General features: G+C 38.1%; 1 protein-coding gene across 1 annotated transcript in view; it reads left to right on the top strand.

Moving 5' to 3' along the window:
- The window catches only part of LOC150083106 (putative sodium-coupled neutral amino acid transporter 12), a 290,752-nt gene that overhangs the window by 154,758 nt on the left and 114,601 nt on the right, over positions 1-21,393 (top strand). Inside the window, exon 8 of the mRNA XM_090378390.1 lies at positions 7,700-7,808. Coding sequence (XP_090234516.1) covers positions 7,700-7,808 — 109 coding nt within the window. The remainder of the gene's footprint in view (positions 1-7,699; positions 7,809-21,393) is intronic.

Here is a 21,393-nt window from a genome sequence, read left to right as displayed (position 1 = left end):
GAAATCAACTAAGTTGTCTTTGCCCCACTGGAGAATTACTTGAAGATCGGCATTTAAGGAATTGGTAGCAGATTTTCGAGAAGTTGAAGCTGATTCAGCAGGACAAGGTTTCTCAGAATGGAAAGTGGAATGCAATGTATTATCATCAGCAAAACTATGGATAGGATTTCCAGTCAATGGAAGAAGGTCATTAATATACAAGAGGAAAAGAGTGGGAGAAAGAACTGAACCTTGGGGGACACCGGTATTAGGAGAGAAGTTAGAAGACAGAGAGCCATCTACCATCACCCTCAGTGAGCGATCAGAGAGAAAACTGGATAACCAATTACTAAAAACAGTTGGCAAACCATAAAATGGAAGCTTGTTTAGAAGACCTTTATGCCAAACATGATCGAAAGCCTTTGGGATGTCAAGAGCAACTACTTGTGTTTCACCGAACCTTTTCATTGAATTAGTCCATAAATGGGTAACATAAGCCAGAATATCGCCAGTTGATCGACAATGACGGAATCCATACTGGTGAACGTTGATCAGATGGAAGGTTTCTAGATAGTTTAAGAGTTGGCGGTTAATTGATTTCTCCATTACTTTAGAAAGAGTAGAAGTAATTGCAATAGGACGATAATTGAATGAAAGGGATTTGTCACCCTTTTTAGGAACTGGCTGGATATGAGCAAATTTCCAAGCAGAAGGAAAAACACCTTGGAATAAGAAAGTGAAAAAAGGCGGCAAAGAATAGGAGTAAGTTCAGGAGCACAGGTTTTGAGAATAAATGGAGAAATACCATCGGGACTTGGAGCTTTCTTAGCATCAAGATTCATCAAAATCCTTCTGACATCCTTTTGACGGAAGACCACACGAAGCATTGAATGGAGCATGTTGGGAATGGTGGGAGTTGTTTACCAAGATCATTAATACATAAATTGGAAGAAAAATGGAATACTAGCAGGTCAGCTTTATCCTTGGCTGAAGTGACAACAGAACCATCTGGTTTGGACAGAGGTGGGAGCAGAGATGGGCAAAAGTTGCGGCCAATAGCTTTGGCAAGAGACCAGAATGCTCGGCTACCATTAGGGCAAGAAGCTCTAATTTTAAGCCTGTTCAAACTCTAGTTTGAACTGATTAATAACCGCTTTATAATTGTTGCAAGCTTTGGTGTACGCAGAAAATGAAACTGAAGAATTAGAAACAAGCCAATTATGATATGCAACATTCTTCTCTTGAACAGCCTCAGCACATTTATTGGAAAACAAAGGTTTAGATGAAGGACGGTATTTTAAAGTGGAGTGTGGGATAAAGGATTCCATTCCTGCAAGAATAATTTCACTGACAAGATCTGAGCAAACATTCACATCAGAAGTTTTGAAACAGTAATCTGACCAAGGAAAAGAAGTCTCGTAGATCATCCCATTTTGCATTCTTGTAATGCCAAACAACACTAGGTTGGGAATAGCCATGAGATAAAGGTTCCATTGGAGAAGAGACAATCACCAAGTTGTGGGCTGAAGTGCCTAAAGGACCTCTCGCTTCAACCGTGTACTAAGAAGGGTTGTTTGTGAGAAAAAGATCAAGCGTATTGGCTGTATGATTAGGATTGTCCAGTATTCTTGTAGGTAAATGAACAATCTGAGTATTCTTGTAGGTAAATGAACAATCTGAGTATTCTTGTAGGTAAATGAACAATCTGAGTATTCTTGTAGGTAAATGAACAAGGTCATTAGAACAACAGCTCTGCATTCTTCTTAAAATGAGGCCTCTAGACCTGTATACAGTACTCAAGGTGTGGCCTGACCATTGCCTTATACAAGGGGATAATCACCTCCTTATCTTACAGTAGTCTTTAATATAGTATTAGTATTAGAAATGGCCACATGGTGTAAGGAAGCCTATGGCTTATGCTACACCAGCCAAAAAAAAAAATAAAATAAAATAAAATAGCATAAAATAAAAAAATAATAGAAAGAAAATTAAAAAAATAATAAAAATAAAATAATAAGAGAAAAGTAAATGGACAACCTATGCGTTTCCCTCCTCCCGTAGGTGACCTTTAATCCAGCTGACCTTTGAATTTCCCCAAACTGTCAGCCTCTAACACCCGTGTAGGTAACTTATTCCAGTAATTTATAACTCACTGGCTAAAATAAAACTTCCTGCAATCCAGTCTAAACACCCCCCCCCCCATAACTTGAAATTATGGCCTCTAGTTTCAGAATCATTTATAACCATGGAAATTTCATCCTCATTCATTTTACTTATGCCTCTCAGAGCCTTAAACATCTCAATCAAGTCTCATCCCAAACTCTGCAACCCACATATTCAAAGTCTTTCCTTGTTGGACGCCCTTTTGCCAATCTCAACAGGTGAGTTACTTGTCTTTGGACCCTTTCAAGAAGCACAATGTCTTTCTTTAGGTGTGGTCTCCATACTTGGACAGAGTATTTCAAGTGTGGTCTAACAATAGCCTTATATAATGGGATTATTACATCCTTATCTCTACTAGTAATTGTTCGATAAATCATCGATAGGACACCACGGAATTTCCTTGCAACCAGTCTACAATGCTCGGAGAACTTCATGTCTGACCGTATCGTAATATCCAAGTCCCTTTCCTCCAAATATTTAGTACAGTAGTCTTTAATATATAAATATATATATTAAAGACTACTGTACAGATTGGAGCAGTATTTCATTAAAGGCAAGTTGTTGCTATGGATAAAGGGATGGTTGAGTGGGAGAAGACAGACAGTGGGTAAGAGTGTTCTTCATGGACTAATATTATTAGTGGAGTTCCCAAGGGTTCTATGTTTGGCCCATTGTTTTCTGTATTTACCAATGATATTAATAAAGGTTTGCTCTTTCTGGACTAATGTTATTAATGGAGTATCACAGGATTCCATATTTTTTCCATCATTGTTTTCTGTATTTATTAATGATATTGATGGAGGTTAGTCAGGCTTAATGTCTAAGTTTGCAGATGGCACAAATGTTGGCAGGGTGGTTAATGACAGTAATCGAGGTATACTAGATCAACAAGATCTAGAAAAATTAGGCTGATGGATGGAGAAATGGCAATTGAAGTTTAAAATTTCCAAATGCAAGGTGCTGCATGCAGGTAGCAGTAATCACAGATTAATGTACCAACTGTGTGGCACTAGATTCAGGGTTGTGGATAAAATTAAAAATACATGAAGACATACAGTTGCTTTTGAATTAGAATGCAACCGCCCACAGGCTGAATACAAATTGAATTTATCCCACTAGCTAAATGCAAATTGAATTTAACCCGCTGGCTAAATGCAATTTGCATTTAGCCAGTGGGTGGTTGAATGCTGGAACAAACTTCCATCTCTTCTTGTGGAAGTGGCTAGTGTGAATAAATTCAGGGAAGAACTAGATGAATTCTTGGAGGGGGATGAACAGGTAATGGAAAATTTAACTAGCTGGCTCATCTCTGGGCTGATACTCATGCTAAGCTTTTATTATTTGTATAGCTATATGGTGCAAGGAAGCCTGAGGCTTATGCTGCACCAGCCAAAAAAAATTTCCAAGTTACCCAGTTGTTGGAAGTTTTACGGCGCTTCGCATAATAACCTTTAGCTGCCGTTGCGCCGTAAAACTTCCAACAACTGGGTAACTTGGAAATTTTTTTTGGCCGGTGGACAGAGAGAGAGAGAGAAGTAGAAAGGAATCACCAAGAAAGAGAAGAATGAAGATATCCAGCTCAGGATCCTGGGTGTGCCAAGCCCATACTCACCAGATGTGAACCCCCTGGGGTTATTTTAAAAGAGAACAAAAAACAAACCTACAGGGGCCATTGCACTTGATTCAGCAGTTACTGGACTGCAACATTTTCTGCAGATTTCAGAGTGCCTCCATGCCATGCCATGCCATGTTGCCACAGGTATCGCTAGGCTAACGTTGCTTTAAGAAAATTAAAATGCTTAGAATACTTACTGTGTGATGTTTCACCCTATGATTACTTTGTGACATTTGCTGTTAGATGCTTCACTTACCAGGAGATTATCACTCCTCTCTGATCTTGACAGGGGTTTCAGCTGGTAAAGACGGCAAGTTAGATAGCAAATAGCTGAACTGTTACGAATGGCAATCTTTCGCAACAGTAAGGTGCTTGATTTGATTTAATTTACAGTCAAGTTGAATGCATTAGGAGGTGCAGAACTGGAAGATTTTGACAGCAGGAGACATATAACCACTTGGTCGTTGCACTAGTACATGTGAAAACACTAACATTCACTTATAGCAGAAAAAATTGAACAACTATCAGGAGCACTTAAAACAATGACTTTACCGTGTTCATGCACGCTCACATATCAAGTACTATAGGCTCTAATACCTCTCATTTTTGGAGTTTTCATTAAAAAAAAAAAAACTGAAAGAAAAAATAATTTTGATATTATATTATATCAAAATTATTTTTTGATATAATATAATATTATACTATATATTATTAGTTGAGTACCCCAGAGTTTAGTGCTAGGCCCATTGTTGTTTTCAGTGTATATTAATGATACTGATGAAGGCATATGAGGATTAATGTTTTAGTTTACTGATGATACTTTGTGTGTTGGTTAATTAAGTTATCAAGAGAATGTGTGTGCTACTGCAACAAAATCCAAAGAGGTTATGGGCTGAGAAGTGACACCTGATTTTTAACATTGACAAATGGAATGCACTGCATATGGGTAGCAGTACCAGAATTCTATACCAACTGTGTGGTACCACACCCAAGGTCGTAGAGAACAAGAAAGATCTAAGTGGTAATTGTGCAGTCAAACACGACGGACGTTCTCTGAGCAGTGCAGATGGGCTACTAAGACAGTTCCTGGGATTTTTGTCAATGATATAAAGGAATTTTGCCAGCAGGGATAAGGAGATAATTATTCCACTGATAAAAAGTGCACTGTTCTCTTTTGTATCTCATTGTGATGCAATGCCTTAACTGCAAGGTAATTTTCTTGTGTCTCCTTATGATAAAATGATTCTTGTGCATGTTGTCTTACTGCAACCATCATTGTGAGCATCCTATAGTGATGTGCAATGGTTCAAGCTGAACTGTTCTTTCTGCCTTCTGTGTGATATTAATATCAAAGCATCCCCTTCCGATGCAATAACTTAAATGCAACTAACGCACTTATCAGAAACATATATACCAGAACACAAACACTTTTCTATTTCTTTTTGGGTATTATCAGTTTGCAGATAGCAGATCCTTGGTGCCATGGATTTTCCTGGCAAATTCCCTGGTGCCATGGATTTTCCTGGCAAATTCCCTGGTGCCATGGATTTTAACCAACTAGTGGTTAAACTATAATATAATGCATTACATAAGTTATTTGTACTGTGTTTTTTATAGGTGGCAGGATAGCCAGGAAAGCTGGCTGAGTTCTCCAAGTTTAATAAATAAATGAAAAAAAAATGGCTAGAATGTAGAAGTTGTGCTTCTTCTTCATGGGCTATTTTATGAACTGAATCAACTGTTTGCAAATTTTTTGCATTGTGCTGAAAAGTGTCTTACAGTTTGTTAAAACCAAATATAGATCTGATTTCCCCTAATGGTTCTATTAATTTTCAGGTGAGTTGTAAAGTGTTTGCTAGTATAATTTTCCAACTATCAAAAGGTAAGGGAATTTGCCTTTTTTGATTAACGTGAATTGAATTTTTGTACTATTCCTCTGAATCAAACTGAACTCTGACAAACTGTTTTGGAGGAGTCTAAGCATAATAAAATTTCTCTTCTGAATGAAATATTGTTACGATAACTTGAGACTAATTTTTACTAGTTAAGAGGAATTTCTTTCTGCAAAGAAGCACATATGATGCAACATCTGAATCTTAAAAGGAATTGGCCATGATAATCAATGTCATCCAAAGAGACATTTTTGCTTAATCCTGTAATTTTAATATCACTCATTTCACATGTTAATAACACAGAGCAATGATTTCACACATAAAAAAATATATATTTTTTGTTCAAAAAGATCTATTTTTAAAACTACTATTGTGTACAGTATGTTTATCATTTGATGTATATGTTTATGTCCGTGTACGTTTTATTTTGTCTTGTTCTTTTAAGTACAAGTACTTAAGGTACCTTTTAAGTATGGAAATTAATTTTGTAACCAAAAATTTGCTCTGAACCTTTTATGGAGTGTAATCTATTATACAGGCAGTTCTCGCTTTACGAGTTCCCGAGTTTACGAGTTTTTTTTTCCCCAAGTATCGAGTATCAACAAAATCGAAAATATGAACATTAATTGCAAAAAACTAATGTTAAACATTCATAAATACCACATTCCAAACCATGTGCATAGCTATACAATACAGTGTACTACCCCTCTTTACAATATTAATCCATTCCAGAGACACCATCGTATCGTTAAATCTCGTAAAGTGAACCCAATAACACATTGTTTTTTGGTAATTCGTTTCAAGATCTTGGGAAGTTGAAATTTTTGCTGTATAACTAAGCTATTTATCTCTCTAAAATGTCATTTTTAAGGTCACGAGCATGACATTAAGGCCATATAAAAGGTCGTGAGCATGGTTTGTAAATTGTATTAGTTACCAATTCAAATCATTAAAATGCACTACACTTTCATCATTATCATATGTTCCCATTGTAAGAATCAGTTTTAAACGCCTTTGTGATATTTTTCTAAAGCACATTTCTGGAGGTCACGACTATAAAACAATAAAAACAATTTGCACTTTCTGGTTTATTGAGCTTTTCTGTTACTGCAAGCAATTATAAACAGGTAGTAAACTCGATCTTCTTGCATTTGTGAAAATACTGATAGCTGGAATTGTGTGGTTTTTTACATTATTATGGTGAAATGTGTTTCCCCCCTCGATGAAATATTCAATCGTATAAAAAACATAAATAAATTTTCAGAATCTTCTCTTCATTCCTTTTTTTTTTGTCAGGCTTCGTAAACTTGTTACTCCACGCGAATTGTGTTAGTTGCAATTTGTGTGTGCCTTTAAAAAATGCTTATGCATGCAATTGTGAAATTTATAATTAAAAGAGAAGAGTATCGTGGAAACAAATGCCTCTTGAAACATTTCTGAAGAAGACGACTCCTTGTGCAACAAATCAACGAATGCCGAGCCAATAATGAGTGATCAACATGTGTGCATTTAGTCGATGATGGTGAAGAATAAACATTCTTTAACATTTGTAAGTCATAAATAATTTCTCTGTTATTATAATTTGCTTGATTTTACAGGCTACGTTTCTATTTCTTTTGATAAATCAATCATTGTTTAAACATAAACTAATTAGCTAACTAATTTCATTGTTGAGAACGTAACCCCTATTTTTAACCTTATGTCTATGGGAACTCATAAAGTCAAGAACTACCTGTACTCATTTTATTTTTACAGTTTCATCGTTTCAATTTTAATATTGCATGTTATTTAAAAACTTTTTATTACTTCTATAAGTTGTGTGCATTATTGTTCTGTATTTCATTTAGCAATAAGAAACTCCATATTAAATAATAAACAAGAACTTCAGTATTAAAAAAATAAAGCTGGTTTGAATGTACTACTATGTAAACTGTTTTGCTAAATTTATAAGATTATCTTAATATAACTAAGAAGTGTATGTTTGTGTGTGTGTGTTTGTGTATATATATATATATATATATATATATAATTTTTTTTTTTGTTCTATCAGTAATTATGTTCCCAGTGATGGAGGCTGCAGTAATTCTACTAATGATGATTATCCTTGCTGGACTTTTTCACATACTGTTACCCGGGATAATGCATATCGAATATATCTAGTAAGTAATCTCTCTCTCCCCCCCCCACACACACACAACTGATTACGCTTTCTTATGCTATGAAATATGGCAGATGTTTGGCATTTCATCACAGTTGGTAAAAAAGTATTGCAATATGCGGCATTTTAATATAAAATCACACAAGGTTAACAGACCAAATAAACTGGTGTAATTTCTTAGTGGCATTTACATAGGACATTGAAGTAAGTTTTATATGAATGGATAAGCTATCAAGAAGTATGTGGGTGCTTACCACTGAGTTAACTTAGTGTCTAGCAAAGACATTAAAAGCCATGTAAATGGAAACAAAAATTATAAGTTTTACTTAGGTTACTTCAAGTGTATATTGCAAAATTAAACTACGTATATTACAAATTGGTTTATACGAATTCATATGGGTTCATGAAGGATTTTACCTGGCCAGTCTGATTAATTATCATGACAGTTATAAAATATTTGGATGCAAAGAACAATTTCAGCATCATATCCAGTGGTGGGATTCAAATAATTTAACAACCAGTTCGCTGCCCTAATGACCGTTCTAAGTATAAAAAAACTATATACCGGAAGGTAGTTTATTATTTCATGCAATTAATACTTAAATAAGAACAATAAAAGAGGTCCACAAAACTAGATTATGTTATAAGAAAGAATTTTAAAATATTAATGAAAAAATATTAAATAATACCTGACAAAAAAACAATAAAACTGTTATTTAAGATATTTCCATATTGCTTCTTGATTGGCGTCCTCACTTGCAATTTTCTTCGCTTTTATCCGAGCATCATTGGCTGAGTGATTTATCCTTAACCACTGTAGGAGTAGGATCCCATTCCTTTAGAGGTAGACTGATTAGACTAATAGTCATTGTGTTTGATATATTAGAAACAGTTAGGTGACTTCTCTTCTCTGAACATATTATTTTCATCTTTGAAAAACCCCTTTCAGCTTCTGCTGAACTTACAGCAATTGTTCTGACAATATTTTTAGCTCTTTGAACACTTTCAGGAATTGCATAATTCTGCGAATTTTTTAAAATGTTTTTCAAGAAATCTCGATAATCATTAATATCAATTTGGTAATTAAAAATGTCATTAAATAAGAGCAATTGTTCTTCAGCTGCTTTCCATGGAACTAGTACTTCTTCAATATTCCAGTAATCTGGCTCCAAAAAATTGAGAAATTGTAATTTATTCATATCTTGAAATTGGCTACAACTTGCTTTTAAATGTTCACAATACATTAGTCTTTTTTTTTTTTTTTTTCAAATTCGTTACGATGTTTTCTAAAAGTCTTTCCTGAGGAAGCCCGAGCCAAATCGATGATTTTATACAAATTTTATATTTTTGAAGGTTTCTGAAGTAATTAATTCAACCTTTTTTTCGTATGGACCCTTTTCCTTTCCCAGCATTTGAAATGTTGTAATAGATCTTATCACGAGTTTTTCAGCCTTTATTATGTCTATATTTCTTGCTTGCAGTGCATTTGAAAGAAGAGAAATTTCGTTTAAAATATCAATCATCAATGCCAAATCAGTTATAAAATATATATTCTCAAGACGGGCAGCCATACCTAAGTACTTTTTATTTGAATAAAAATAGTGATGTCGCGCTGGATAAGCGCATCACACAGCTAGGGTTGACCTTAAACTACAAGCAGCCCATCTTGGTCCGAAAATTCTACCAATCTTTATAATTTCAATTCCAAGTTGTTCAGATATTTCGGAAAGTTCAATTTGGTTCTTATTGGATTGATGAAAAATAGTATATATCTTATCAATAAATATTTTAAAATGATTTACTTGCTTTGTTTCCTTTATCGAATCATCTAAAACAAGATGGAGGCGATGATTTAAACAGTGCCATATTATTATGTTTGGAAACTCTTTTGCAATTCTAGTTTTCACTCCAGATTTCTCCCAAGCAAGCATAACGCTGGCACCATTGGAGCAAAATCCTATTAATTTTTTCTCTAGGTAGTTCTTAGTAAGCCCAACATTATTTAAACTTTCCATAACCGAAGAACATATTGTCTCTGTATCTTGTTTTTCCAATTCAACTAGTTCAACGAAAATTGTTGGTGATGTAACTGAATCCAAGGCCAATTGTAATACAACAAATTCTGATTTTGGTTTCTTATTGAAAAACATCTGTCAAACTCTGTTGCCTTTTCATCCTTTTAAGGGCTACTGCAAAAAAATTTAAAAATGTTTTATTTTAATATATTATAGAGCAGGAGCGGATATGTGCCAATATATTTGAATATTTTTACTGGTTCTGTCCACGTGTGGTCATATCATAAACTTTTATAAACAAAGCACTATGCTTATACCATTGATAAACATCAGTCAGAACATACATTTTCTTCATTTTATCGATACTAAACGAAAATTTCTTGCTGAATTAATAAATGGCATAGAATACCAGGCGCCCACCTGAGAGAGAGAGAGAGAGAGCCCTGATCACAAGTGCCATTTTAACAACCAGTTCGCCGAACTCAACAAAAAATTAGGAATTGGTTCTGCCGAACCGGCTGAATCCCACCACTGATCATATTTATAATTTATAGGACCTTTGGAAGTAGAGAGAAGGATGTCATTGTTTTTCTGTGTAGGAGAATGGTGATACTGTATTGAATGTTGGGATCCATGTCTAAAACACAGATTAAGCTTCTGTGGCAGATTCAGAGAATATCACCACTTGGGTGAGCAATACTAATTGGTGTCCTTATGATCTACATATAAGAATATGGTATTAATCTTTTCTTTTTACAAATACTGACTTGAAGAATAATGATGTATTCTTCAATTCAGTTATATAATTTGTAATATGAATATTAATAAGGGAAGAGATAAATTTGTTTAATGCAAATGTGTCATTACTACACTAAATTTTAATACAAACTGAGGTTTGTGCATTAGCCATCATTATTATAACATCTCATATTGTGAAATCTTTCACAAGGTGCCTTATACCCTGCATAAGCAACACTTTTATACTTTGAATGAGGATGTGTTACTTATTTGAAGTATAAGAGGAAGGTAACTAGTGAAGGATTTTATGATGTGAGTTAGTCTAATAAAGAGGTCTAATGTACAAGCTTCGGTTTGTCTTAAAGTTCAACCACAAACTTCTTAAACTAATAAAGTGCATTTGCACTTTATTATTATTGAGAAGTACACTTTTTGGCATCTCTCATATTGTGTAAATAAGTCAAAACTGGGTCATCAGCTCTTATATCTTTGGTACCTATCCGCCCACTGATAAGGTGTTGATTCTCCTAGATGACATTCATTCAGCATTTCAGAAAAGGCAAACTTCAAGTCAGGGAATGATTACTGCAGTCTTGTCTATATGATCCTGCAATGCTTCTTTAACCAGTGACTCTATTATTTTCCCCGGAACAGAAGTTAAATTAACAGGTCTGTAATTACTTGTATCACCTTTTTATTATTATTATTATTGTTGTTGCTCTTATATTATTTCTCCCTGATTGGGGGATTCCACTCCTTCCACTTGGTAGCAGTACACAGAGTAGTTGTAAATGTCTGGTATTACTGTTGGTCGAGGAAATCTCTGACTATCGTACAGGTGTTCAGGATTGCAACTTTCTGGAGTTCCTTGTAGGTGTTCTCTGGGGGACCTATTGCTGCTAGGCTGCTATGTAGAGTACTTCTTTGGTACCATACCGGTAGTTGACACGATGATTGGGATGGTCGATATTTCTTGCATATGCCACGTCTCCTTGACCTCATGTCTCAGGTTCGTGTACTTCCTAATTTTTTCCTTGTGTATTTTCTGGACATTGCTAGTGTTCGGCACCAATATTTCAATCAGGTAGGTAGCCTTTTCCATCTTGTCCACAAGGGCTATGTCCGGTCTGTTGTGCGGGATGGTCTTATTCATTATTATGATGTGGTCCCAGTACAGCTTGTGGGTTCGGGTCTCTAGTACTGCATGGAGTTTGTACTTGTAGTACGGTACACTTTCTTTGGTCAACTGGTATTTCCTCGCTGGCTTCTGATGTAATATCCTGGCTACCTTGTTGTGTCTATGAATGTACTCAGTCTGGGTGATCACCTTGCACCCCGCGGTGATGTGTTGGATAGTTTCTGAGACCAGGTGGCATCGTCGACATGTGTCATCTGACATTCCGGGCTCCTTTGCAATGTATTTTCTATAGTTTCTGGTGTTGATTACCTGGTCTTGGATAGCCAGCACGAATCCTTCAGTCTCGGGGAAGAGCGTCCCGCTTGTGAGCCATGCATTGGAAGCAATGTTATCGATGTGATCTTGATGGAGATCATTGTAGTGTCTACCATGGAGTGTCTTCTTTTCCCATCTTTCTAGCTTCGTTTGTGCCTCCTGATTGGGGAGGATTCCTTGCTTAGGTTGAGTGGGGTACCCACATGAGGTGGCAAAAATTCAAATTGAGGAAGGATGGTTGCTGGATAGATGTGCAGAACTTTGCCTTCAGCCACTGTATGGTTGATTGTTGGAAAAAACTCCCATTTGGTGTTGTTGTTGAGGTGGGTAATTTGATTAAATTCAAGGAAAGAAATGTTAGAAGGGATGGACAGGTGATATGGGAAGTGTTAGCTTGTTTTGATTTTTTTTTTTTTTTTGGCTGATGCTATATAATCTTGCCTTCTTGATTCATTTACCATCTGCTAATATTAATACTTCAAACCGCTCCAATTCCATATCCGTTGAGGTCATCATAATTGTATGGTAAGCTGTCAGGGATTCCAAGGTGTGCTGGAGGTTCTTATGGAACAAGCAAATACATCGGCTGTTTTAGGGTAATTTTGGTCCTTGAGGTTGTCACAGACATTCTCTCAGATATGCTAGACAAGCTGTACTTGCTACCTGGGAGTCTAAAACGCTGATGGAACTGATATTCGGGTGACACTCAAGTCAAGTGGACCCAATTTCGGCAAAGTCCGGATGGTCTGTGACAGCCAAATCCTCTGCTTGCACCTTCACGATGGTGGGACTGTTAGTAATCCTGGGTATAACCTCCATGCACAAGTACATGGTGGGTGACCACCCAGGTGTGAACCAACGTAAGCAGGGGTCGAGGTGTGGTGCCCACACCACATAGAGAAATGCCGCACCTCTATATTACCAGGCAGTACTAGGTGGCAGATGACTCTCATCAACCGGTGAAATACCACCACTTTGCTTATTGGAGGCTGGCTTGAAGTGGTGGAACCCATGTTTAGTCTCTAGAGCTAAGTTCCGGTCAACCCTTCCCTATCTCTTCCATTATGCAGTATGATTGATGACTTTTGAGGTTATGATGAACGTCGTGGTGAGATCCAATATTCCTTACATTTCGAGGGTACAGCTCTAAAACGGTGTTCTCAGGCCAGCCGCTAGTTAGTACACCAGACCGAACCTATTGGTAACTCTCTAGGAGGCTTCTGGATCAGCTAGTGTATAATCTTGCTACCTCTACTCTGCCAGATAGTGACTGGAGGGAGTCCGAGTAGTGTGTATGCGGGGGAGCATTGTCGAAGCCACGTTATGTCAAGGATCTGGGTGTATTCTTACGACGTGTATGCCATATCCAAAAATTTCATTACTTCGTACAGCATGTCCCACCCACTCTTTCTTACTATTGAATACACTATGAATTGTCAAACTAATAGAGCAAGCTTATCTGCGAAAAGATCTAAACCTCCCAAGCACTTCCTAATTCATTTCACAAATATACGTGGTCTCAGTTCTAATCTCAATGATGTCCATTTCCACTTGCAGTCTGCCAAACCCCATGTACTTTTTCTGACAGAATCTCAGTTATCGGTTGATTCAACTACTGCTCATCTCAGATGCCCAAATTATTCGCTGTATGATTCCTTTCACCTCAAAGGTAGTACTTGTGCATATGTCCGTTCTGATATTCCCTGTCAGAGACTTGGCAATTTGGAATCTCCTGTCTTTGATCTTCTCTGGCTTAAAATCTCTCTACCTCATTGTGTCAAATTCATCTGTTGTCTCTACCGTTCTCCCAACTCCACTAATCACTTGGAGCTCTTTGACTTCCTCTCTTTGCAACTTGATTTTCTCCAATCCAACTTTCCTAACAGTGAGGTAATTTTCCTTGGTGATTTTAATGTTCACAACTCCAGCTGGCTTCCGTTTTCTAGTCACACCAATCCAGCAGGTCAAGATGCTGAGGCTTTTGCAATTACTGATGACCTAGCACAGATTGCTCATTTAGCTACAAGAATACCGGACAATCCTAATCATACAGCCAATACGCTTGATCTTTTTCTCACAAACAACCCTTCTAAGTACACGGTCGAAGTGAGAGGTCCTTTAGGTACTTCAGATCACAACTTGGTGATTGTCTCTTCTCCAATGGAACCTTTATCTCATGGCTATTCCGAACCTCGTGTTGTTTGGCATTACAAGAATGCAAAATGGGATGACCTGCGAGACTTCTTTTCTTCTTTTCCTTGGTTGGATTACTGTTTCAAAACTTCTGATTTCAACGTTTGCTCAGATCGTGTCAGTGTAATTATTCTTGCAGGAATGGAATCCTTTATTCCACACTCCACTTTAAAATCTTGCCCTTTATCTAAACCTTTGTTTTCCAATAAATATGCTAAGGCTGTTCAAGAGAAGAATGTTGCATATCGTAATTGGCTTGTTTCTAATTCTTCAGTTTCATTTTCTGCCTACACCAAAGCTCGCAACAATTATAAAGCAGTTATTAATCAGTCCAAATTAGAGTTTGAACTGGCTAAGAGTAGAAAACTTGCTTCTTGTCCTAATGGTAGCCGAGCATTCTGGTCTCTTGCCAAAGCTATTGGCCGCAACTTTTGCCCATCTCTGCTCCCACCTCTGTCCAAACCAGATGGTTCTGTTGTCACTTCAGCCAAGGATAAAGCTGATCTGCCAGCATCCCATTTTTCTTCCAGCTCATGTATTAATGATCTTGGTAAAACACCTCCCACCATTCCCAACACGCTCCATTCAATGCCTCCTGTGGTCTTCCGTCAAAAGGATATCAGAAGGATTTTGATGAATCTTGATGCTAAGAAAGCTCCAGGTCCTGATGGTATTTCTCCACTTGTTCCCCCCAACTCTTTATAGTATACTCTGTGTCACAGTACAAACTCTGTGAAGGCCAGAGATAGTGTGAGTTTCTGTGTAGTGTGGGTTATATCGGTATATTCTTCCTCTGGCCACTTAGTCATGAAGCCCCCGGAAACCAGGGACCCCCCCATTGCCCGTCCACTGCCACAAGGAGGTGGGCCAGGTCATATAGTGTAAGGTTTTCTGGGGGACTAGTGTCATCAGAGGTTACCAGGGAAGAAAGCCCTAAAAGAGAAAGAAAGAAGAAAAGAAATTTTTGTTGGAAAGGAGCACTGGGAAGTTTGAGTACAGTTGAAGGAAGGTGGTTGATGGTAGGGAGACTTTCACCTGGAAACAGAAGTTAAAGAGAATGATTTGGGGGATGATATAGTTCACCAGGAAAAAATATTTGGATGGGAGGTGTAGAGGAGGGGGAGGGAAGTGGGTTTTAGAAGGAGAATAAATTCATAGAATCAGAGTGCCCTATTATGTGTGGGGGGGGGGGGATCACGTTGTGGGCACACAGTGCAATGTGGTAAGAAATCCCATACTGGTCAGTCCAGCTGCAACCAGTTTGAGCAGTTCCTATGACATATCCTTGAAGGGGGGGGAAGTGTGGTGTCAGCAAGGTGAAGGGATTTCCTAAGTAGGCTGCGCATAATACAGTCTTATTTAGGAGTAGGGGCTGTCAGAACACATACACACACACACACTCTCTACACATATTCTGTTCACTCACTCACCTATCATACCGTAACATAATGGTATTTTTTTTAAAGAGCACATAAACTAATTGCTCATGACATTACTTTCTCTCTAATTTGCCACCTTACATTCATCATCTTTCAACGGGACATGACACAGTTATTATCACCTAAATGTAGGCAACATATACTAAGTCATTTTTTTATTATTTAACTGCTCAGAGGTATTCATGCTCATTTTAGCAACTTAACCTGCAGGATTGAGAATTTTTTTTTTTTATTTATGGATAATACATATTCAGGATACAACTTAACATATATTAATCACTTAAGTGACTTTCTTATACAGTCCCCATGCTACCACATTTATTGTACTGACACTTTTTTTGACAGACACTTTTTTTTGTTTTCCCTTTGCAGGTTAAGTAGATTCATTTCCCACTCAGCCTAAACACACAAATGAACATATATATGTGCACTCACATATATTCACATATCCACATAGACATATGGACATCCATACACTTTTATACATGCAAGCATACCTATACATATATACATGAACTCGCACAATTTATACATACATGCACTCTTGCGCAAACCTCCTCACACACACACATACCTACAAACAGTCATGTCCCATATGCACATATATGTGTAAACATTCATACATAAATATATTCTAGCACCTAAGCATGTACAAGCACATCAGGACATAACATATTCATTCACATAAATATTTATACACAAATGCATAAACATACAGGGAGATAAAGATACATTTATACATGTTCACATTTAATTAACATTTACACATTCTGCCATGTTGATGTATAGGGACACAATAATATGGGGGGGGGGGGTATTATATGTTCTCACTGGTGAAAACACCTGTACCTAAACACTGTATGGAAACATGGGCTCACTCACTGGGAGTGATGTGAGACCTCCAGCTTAGTTTGAACTTTCAGTACTTACTAACTAGCATGTATTATTTACACATACAGACCTCTGTCTATAGTTCACTGGAACATGGCCAAAACAAATATACACTCATGTACACATCATACACATGAGCATACACATTACATTTAACATATACAGGGTGATTCACTACCAGTGCGACAAACTTTCAGGAGGTGAAGGGGGCACAAAGACGAATCGAAATCACATAGCAATGCAGGGTCCGAAATGCCTTCGTCATGTGGTAGAGGACATTCAATGGGAAGTCGCATGAACAGCGATCCCGCTGGAAGTCAGCATTTGCGAACCGGTTCCCGAGGCAGTAGGATGGACGAGTATTCAAACATTGAACTGGCCGACATGCACCTCGCTTATGGAGCTGCGGACTGTAACGGGTGCGCCGCTCTGCGCTTGTACCAGGAATGTTTCCCACACAGGCGTGCTCCTCATGATACGATTTTTGCACGTGTGCACAGAAGGTTGCATGAGACTGGTTGTTTCACGAGAGGTACCATGAATCGAGAGCGAACGACGAGGACGCCAGACAATGAGGAGAATGTCCTACGTCTTGCAGAAGGCAATCCGAGTACGAGTACTCAAGCGATAGGCCAACGATTGGGTATTTCCCAATCCACTGTATGGAGGATACTGTCAACAAACCAAATGAGTTCATACCATCTGCAGCACGTCCAATCATTGGAGCCTGCGGATTATTCACTCCGGAGGACTTTTGCTACTTGGTTTCTTCAACAGAAACGGTTCGCAAATGCTGACTTCCAGCAGGATCGCTGTTCACTCGACCTCCCGTTCAACATCCTGTACCGCATGACGAAGGCATTTCGGACCATGCAATGCTATGTGATTCCGATTCATCTTTGTGCCCCCTACACCTCCTGCAAGTTTCTTGCACTGGTAGTGAATCACCCTGTATACAGTTGATATCATGGAAACTCTATCTGGGTGGGAAACACATTCTGACAGGCCATTCTTATTTAGGTTTGTCTGTATTGGGAATTGTCATTGTTGTCTAAGTGAGGGGGGTGCTACAGCCTGGGTGGTGATAACTTGGCTACTTCTTGATTCATAGACTTTTTGGGCAATCACAAAGACTATATAGTGTTTCATCAGAGATGAGTAGATGTTCATTACCACTATTTATTGGTTATATCGTTTACATTAGTATACATCTGTGATTATGGTAGTTGGGACAGTAGTACAGAACATGTGCCTGGTTTTCATCTGCTCCACAGGTACATTTAGAATCCTGAGTGAGTTCTGTTTTACACAGGGTGTTTCAAAAATGATGGCCAGTAATTTAAAGGTGAAAAGTACAAACTAAAATAAGCAAAAAAAGTCCCAGTGAACATTGGGCCGCAAATCAACTGTTTTCGAGATAATGACATTTTCTGTTAAGATCTGCCACTGACTATGGGAGCACTAGTTTAGCAAAAAGCTGTGAATCCTTTGCTAAGGGTGGTTTTATTACCACAGGATTTTACAGATGTTACAGGATGTTCTTTCTAACACCCTTTCCTCAACATCAGGTGTTATGCTTCTGTGCCTACCTGTTTGTCCTCCATGTGCGAAGCGCCCATGTTCTCTAAGGCATTGATGTATCCTGATGAATGTGCCCCTGTTGGGCTGTCCTTCAGTGGAGAAATGCTTCTGGTACAAACATGCAGCCTCGAGTGCACTGCCGTTGGCTTTACCATACATGAAGCGGATGTCTGCATGCTCTTCATTGCTGTAACTTCTTTCCTTGTTGACTATCCTTTGACAAATACTAGTATGCCTTCTACATCTCAGAGCATTGAGAGCGGGGAAAGGGAGAGAATGAGCATAACCTAACCTAAACATGGTTAAAAAGGCCTATGCGCTCCGGATTCATATTGGTAAAATAAAATTACGGCTTTCTCAGAGCGAATTGTAACAGGTTTAATAAATATACATAGAAACATACAAAGCTTCCGGTTGGTTAGACAACCTTCTTCAGTTGAAACAAAACATAAAATCACAGTTAGAATGGAGGCGTGTACTACCAATCTGGCTCGTGAAGCGCGTGGCTAATTGTTTGAGGCTGTGACGTATGTGGACGTGGCCAGCGCTTGTCAATGGACAGGACTGTTGCTTCGGTGATAGGGTGGACTTGACAACCACTTTTCCTGTTCATTGAGGTATTGGAGCATTTGATGTTTAACGATTCCAACCAGGCACGGCGGAGATATATATCAGTGCCGCGCCTGGTTGGAATCGTTTAAACATCAAATGCTCCAATACCTCAATGAACAGGAACAGTGGTTGTCAAGTCCACCCTATCACCGAAGCAACAGTCCTGTCCATTGACAAGCGCTGGGCACGTCCACATACGTCACAGTCACAGACTTCAACCTCAAACAATTAGCCACGCGCTTCACGTACCAGATTGGCAGTGCACGCCTCCATTCTAACTGTCATTTTATGTTTTGTTTCAACTGAAGAAGGTTGTCTAACCAACCGAAAGCTTTGTATGTTTCTATGTATTATTTATTAAACCTGTTACAATTAGCTCTGAGAAAGCCGTAATTTTATTTTATTAACCTAAACAAACAAATCAATGGTGGATGGCAACTGATCTCTGAACAGTTCACCTTGTTCAGAGATCAGTTTCTATTTGGGATCAACCAGGGTGGATCCCAAATAGAAATGTGCAATATCTCGAAAACGATTCACTTAAGGAATCATTTACTAGGTTTTTTTGCATATTGTAGTCGGTACAGTTCACCTTTAAATTATTGACCATCACTTTTGAAACACCCTGTACAATTTTGCATTCAGGGAACCATGCCCTGTAAGAAAAGAAGGTTGCAAAGAGACCAGGTTTGAGGGAAACTAGGGTTCCTTGAGGAAGGAACCTCTTAGTGACTTCTCCTTTGGTAGTCTGATGCAATTTGGTCTGCCATAGTTGGTAGAGAGTATCCAGAATTTCTCTCTCTCTCTCTCTCTCTCTCTCGCTCTCTCTCTCTCTCGCTCTCTCTCTCTTTCTTTCTTTCTTTAAGTCACACTTCAAGTTTAGGGTTATACCCAAGAAGTATTGTTGGGATAACAGAGACGTGGTGTCACACAGATAAAGGCAGTGCAGAGTTGGTATGTGTATAGGAAGGGAGGAGGGGTTATGCTGTTAGTTAAGAAACACATAAAATCTAAGAAAGTACATCAAATTGATGCTGGTGGACAATGCAGTGTTGAGTCTGTTTGGCTGTGAAATAAGCACTGGGAAAAAAAAAATGACAGTAGGTGTGTGTTATAGGCCTAATGAATCTGATGAGTATAATGTGCAATTCTGCATAGAAATAGAGTGGGCCAGGTAAAACAGAATGTCTTATAATGGGAGATTTTAACTTTCCAGATATTGACTGGAACTTCTGGATAGGTCACACACACACACACACCTAGCAAGACTTTTGTGGATTTTCTGTTTTCTACTTTTCTACAGCAACATGTTTGAGAAGCAACTGTTTTCTACAGCAACATGTTCGAGAAGCAACCAGAGGGAGTAATACTCTTGATCTGATTATCAGTACCTTTATCAGTTCCTTTATCTGCAGATTAAGAATCTGCAGATAAAGGAACCACTGGGTGACAGTGATCACAATGTATTGATGTGGGAATTCTTTAAAGATGTCACTACCATCAAGGCTAAAGGGAAGGGCTTTTTCTTTCGTAAAGGTGACTACAGAGGTAGTAGTAGTAGTGGCATGTGGTGCAAGAAAGCGAGTGTATGAGCTTATGCATCAGCCAAAAAAAAAAAAAAAAAAAAATCACACAACCATTCACTCTAAACGTTTGTCCAGTTCCTCCTTAAATTTATTTAACCTATCAACTTCCATGACAGATGGAAGTTTGTACCAGCAATTAACCACCCGCTGGATAAAGGCAAATTTCCGCACATCTATTCTACATCTGTCTTTCCTTAATTTGAATTTATGCCCCCTTAGGTTCGTAATCTGAACAAGTAGAAGAATCCCTTCAGAATTCAGCATGCTCAACTCATTCAAAGCCTTATAAACCTCAATCAAATCACCGTGCAGGTGCCTAGTCTCCAACCATTGTAATTTGCAGAACTTAAGCCTCTCTTGGTAAGAGGATTCCTTCATTCCCCTCACCAATCTTGTTGCCCTTCTCTTTACACGCTGAAGCAAATCTACATCCTTCCTAAAATGAGGTCTCAGACAGTTTTCTAATTCTGTACAGTGGGATCATCTGATGATGTTATCAACAGTGAATTCTAAATGAGAAGCCTTCAGGGACTTAATTTTGGAGGCTACTAGGCTTTTCATTCCAACTAAAAAATACTGTTCAAGGTTTAGGCCTAAATGGATGTCAGATGAATTAATGAGGCTAGTGGCAGAGAAGAGAATGTATGGGATGCATATAAAGTATCAGGCGACACAGACGCCTATGGCAAGTATAAACTAGTCTGTAATCGAGTCACAAAGGAGGTTAGGTAGGCGAAGGCAGATTATGAGAAATCTTTGTCAAAGGATGCAAAGAAAAACAGCAAGGAGTTCTTTACTTATGTAAACTCTAGAAGGAAAGGGATGAATCAGATTGGACCAATTAACATAGATGGGTTGACTATTGATGATCATGCTTAGGTAGCTGATAAACTGAATGAGTATTTTGCATCTACTGTCATACATGAGGAGCTATTCAATAAAGGGAGATCCAGAAGTTTATCAAACATTCACAGGGAGCTATGCGATTTTGTAATAACTGAGAGCAAAGTGGAGGAGAAATTGTTGAAGTTAAACATAAGGAAGGCACCCGCGGTGGATGGGATCTACCCAGTTATAT

Source organism: Mastigoproctus giganteus, chromosome 7 (genome assembly GCF_048544385.1).
Source record: "Mastigoproctus giganteus isolate SK-2022 chromosome 7, ASM4854438v1, whole genome shotgun sequence".
NCBI lineage: Eukaryota > Metazoa > Arthropoda > Arachnida > Uropygi > Thelyphonidae > Mastigoproctus > Mastigoproctus giganteus.
Note: the sequence above shows the minus strand (reverse complement) of the source record. Positions and strands in the feature narration are given on the sequence as shown.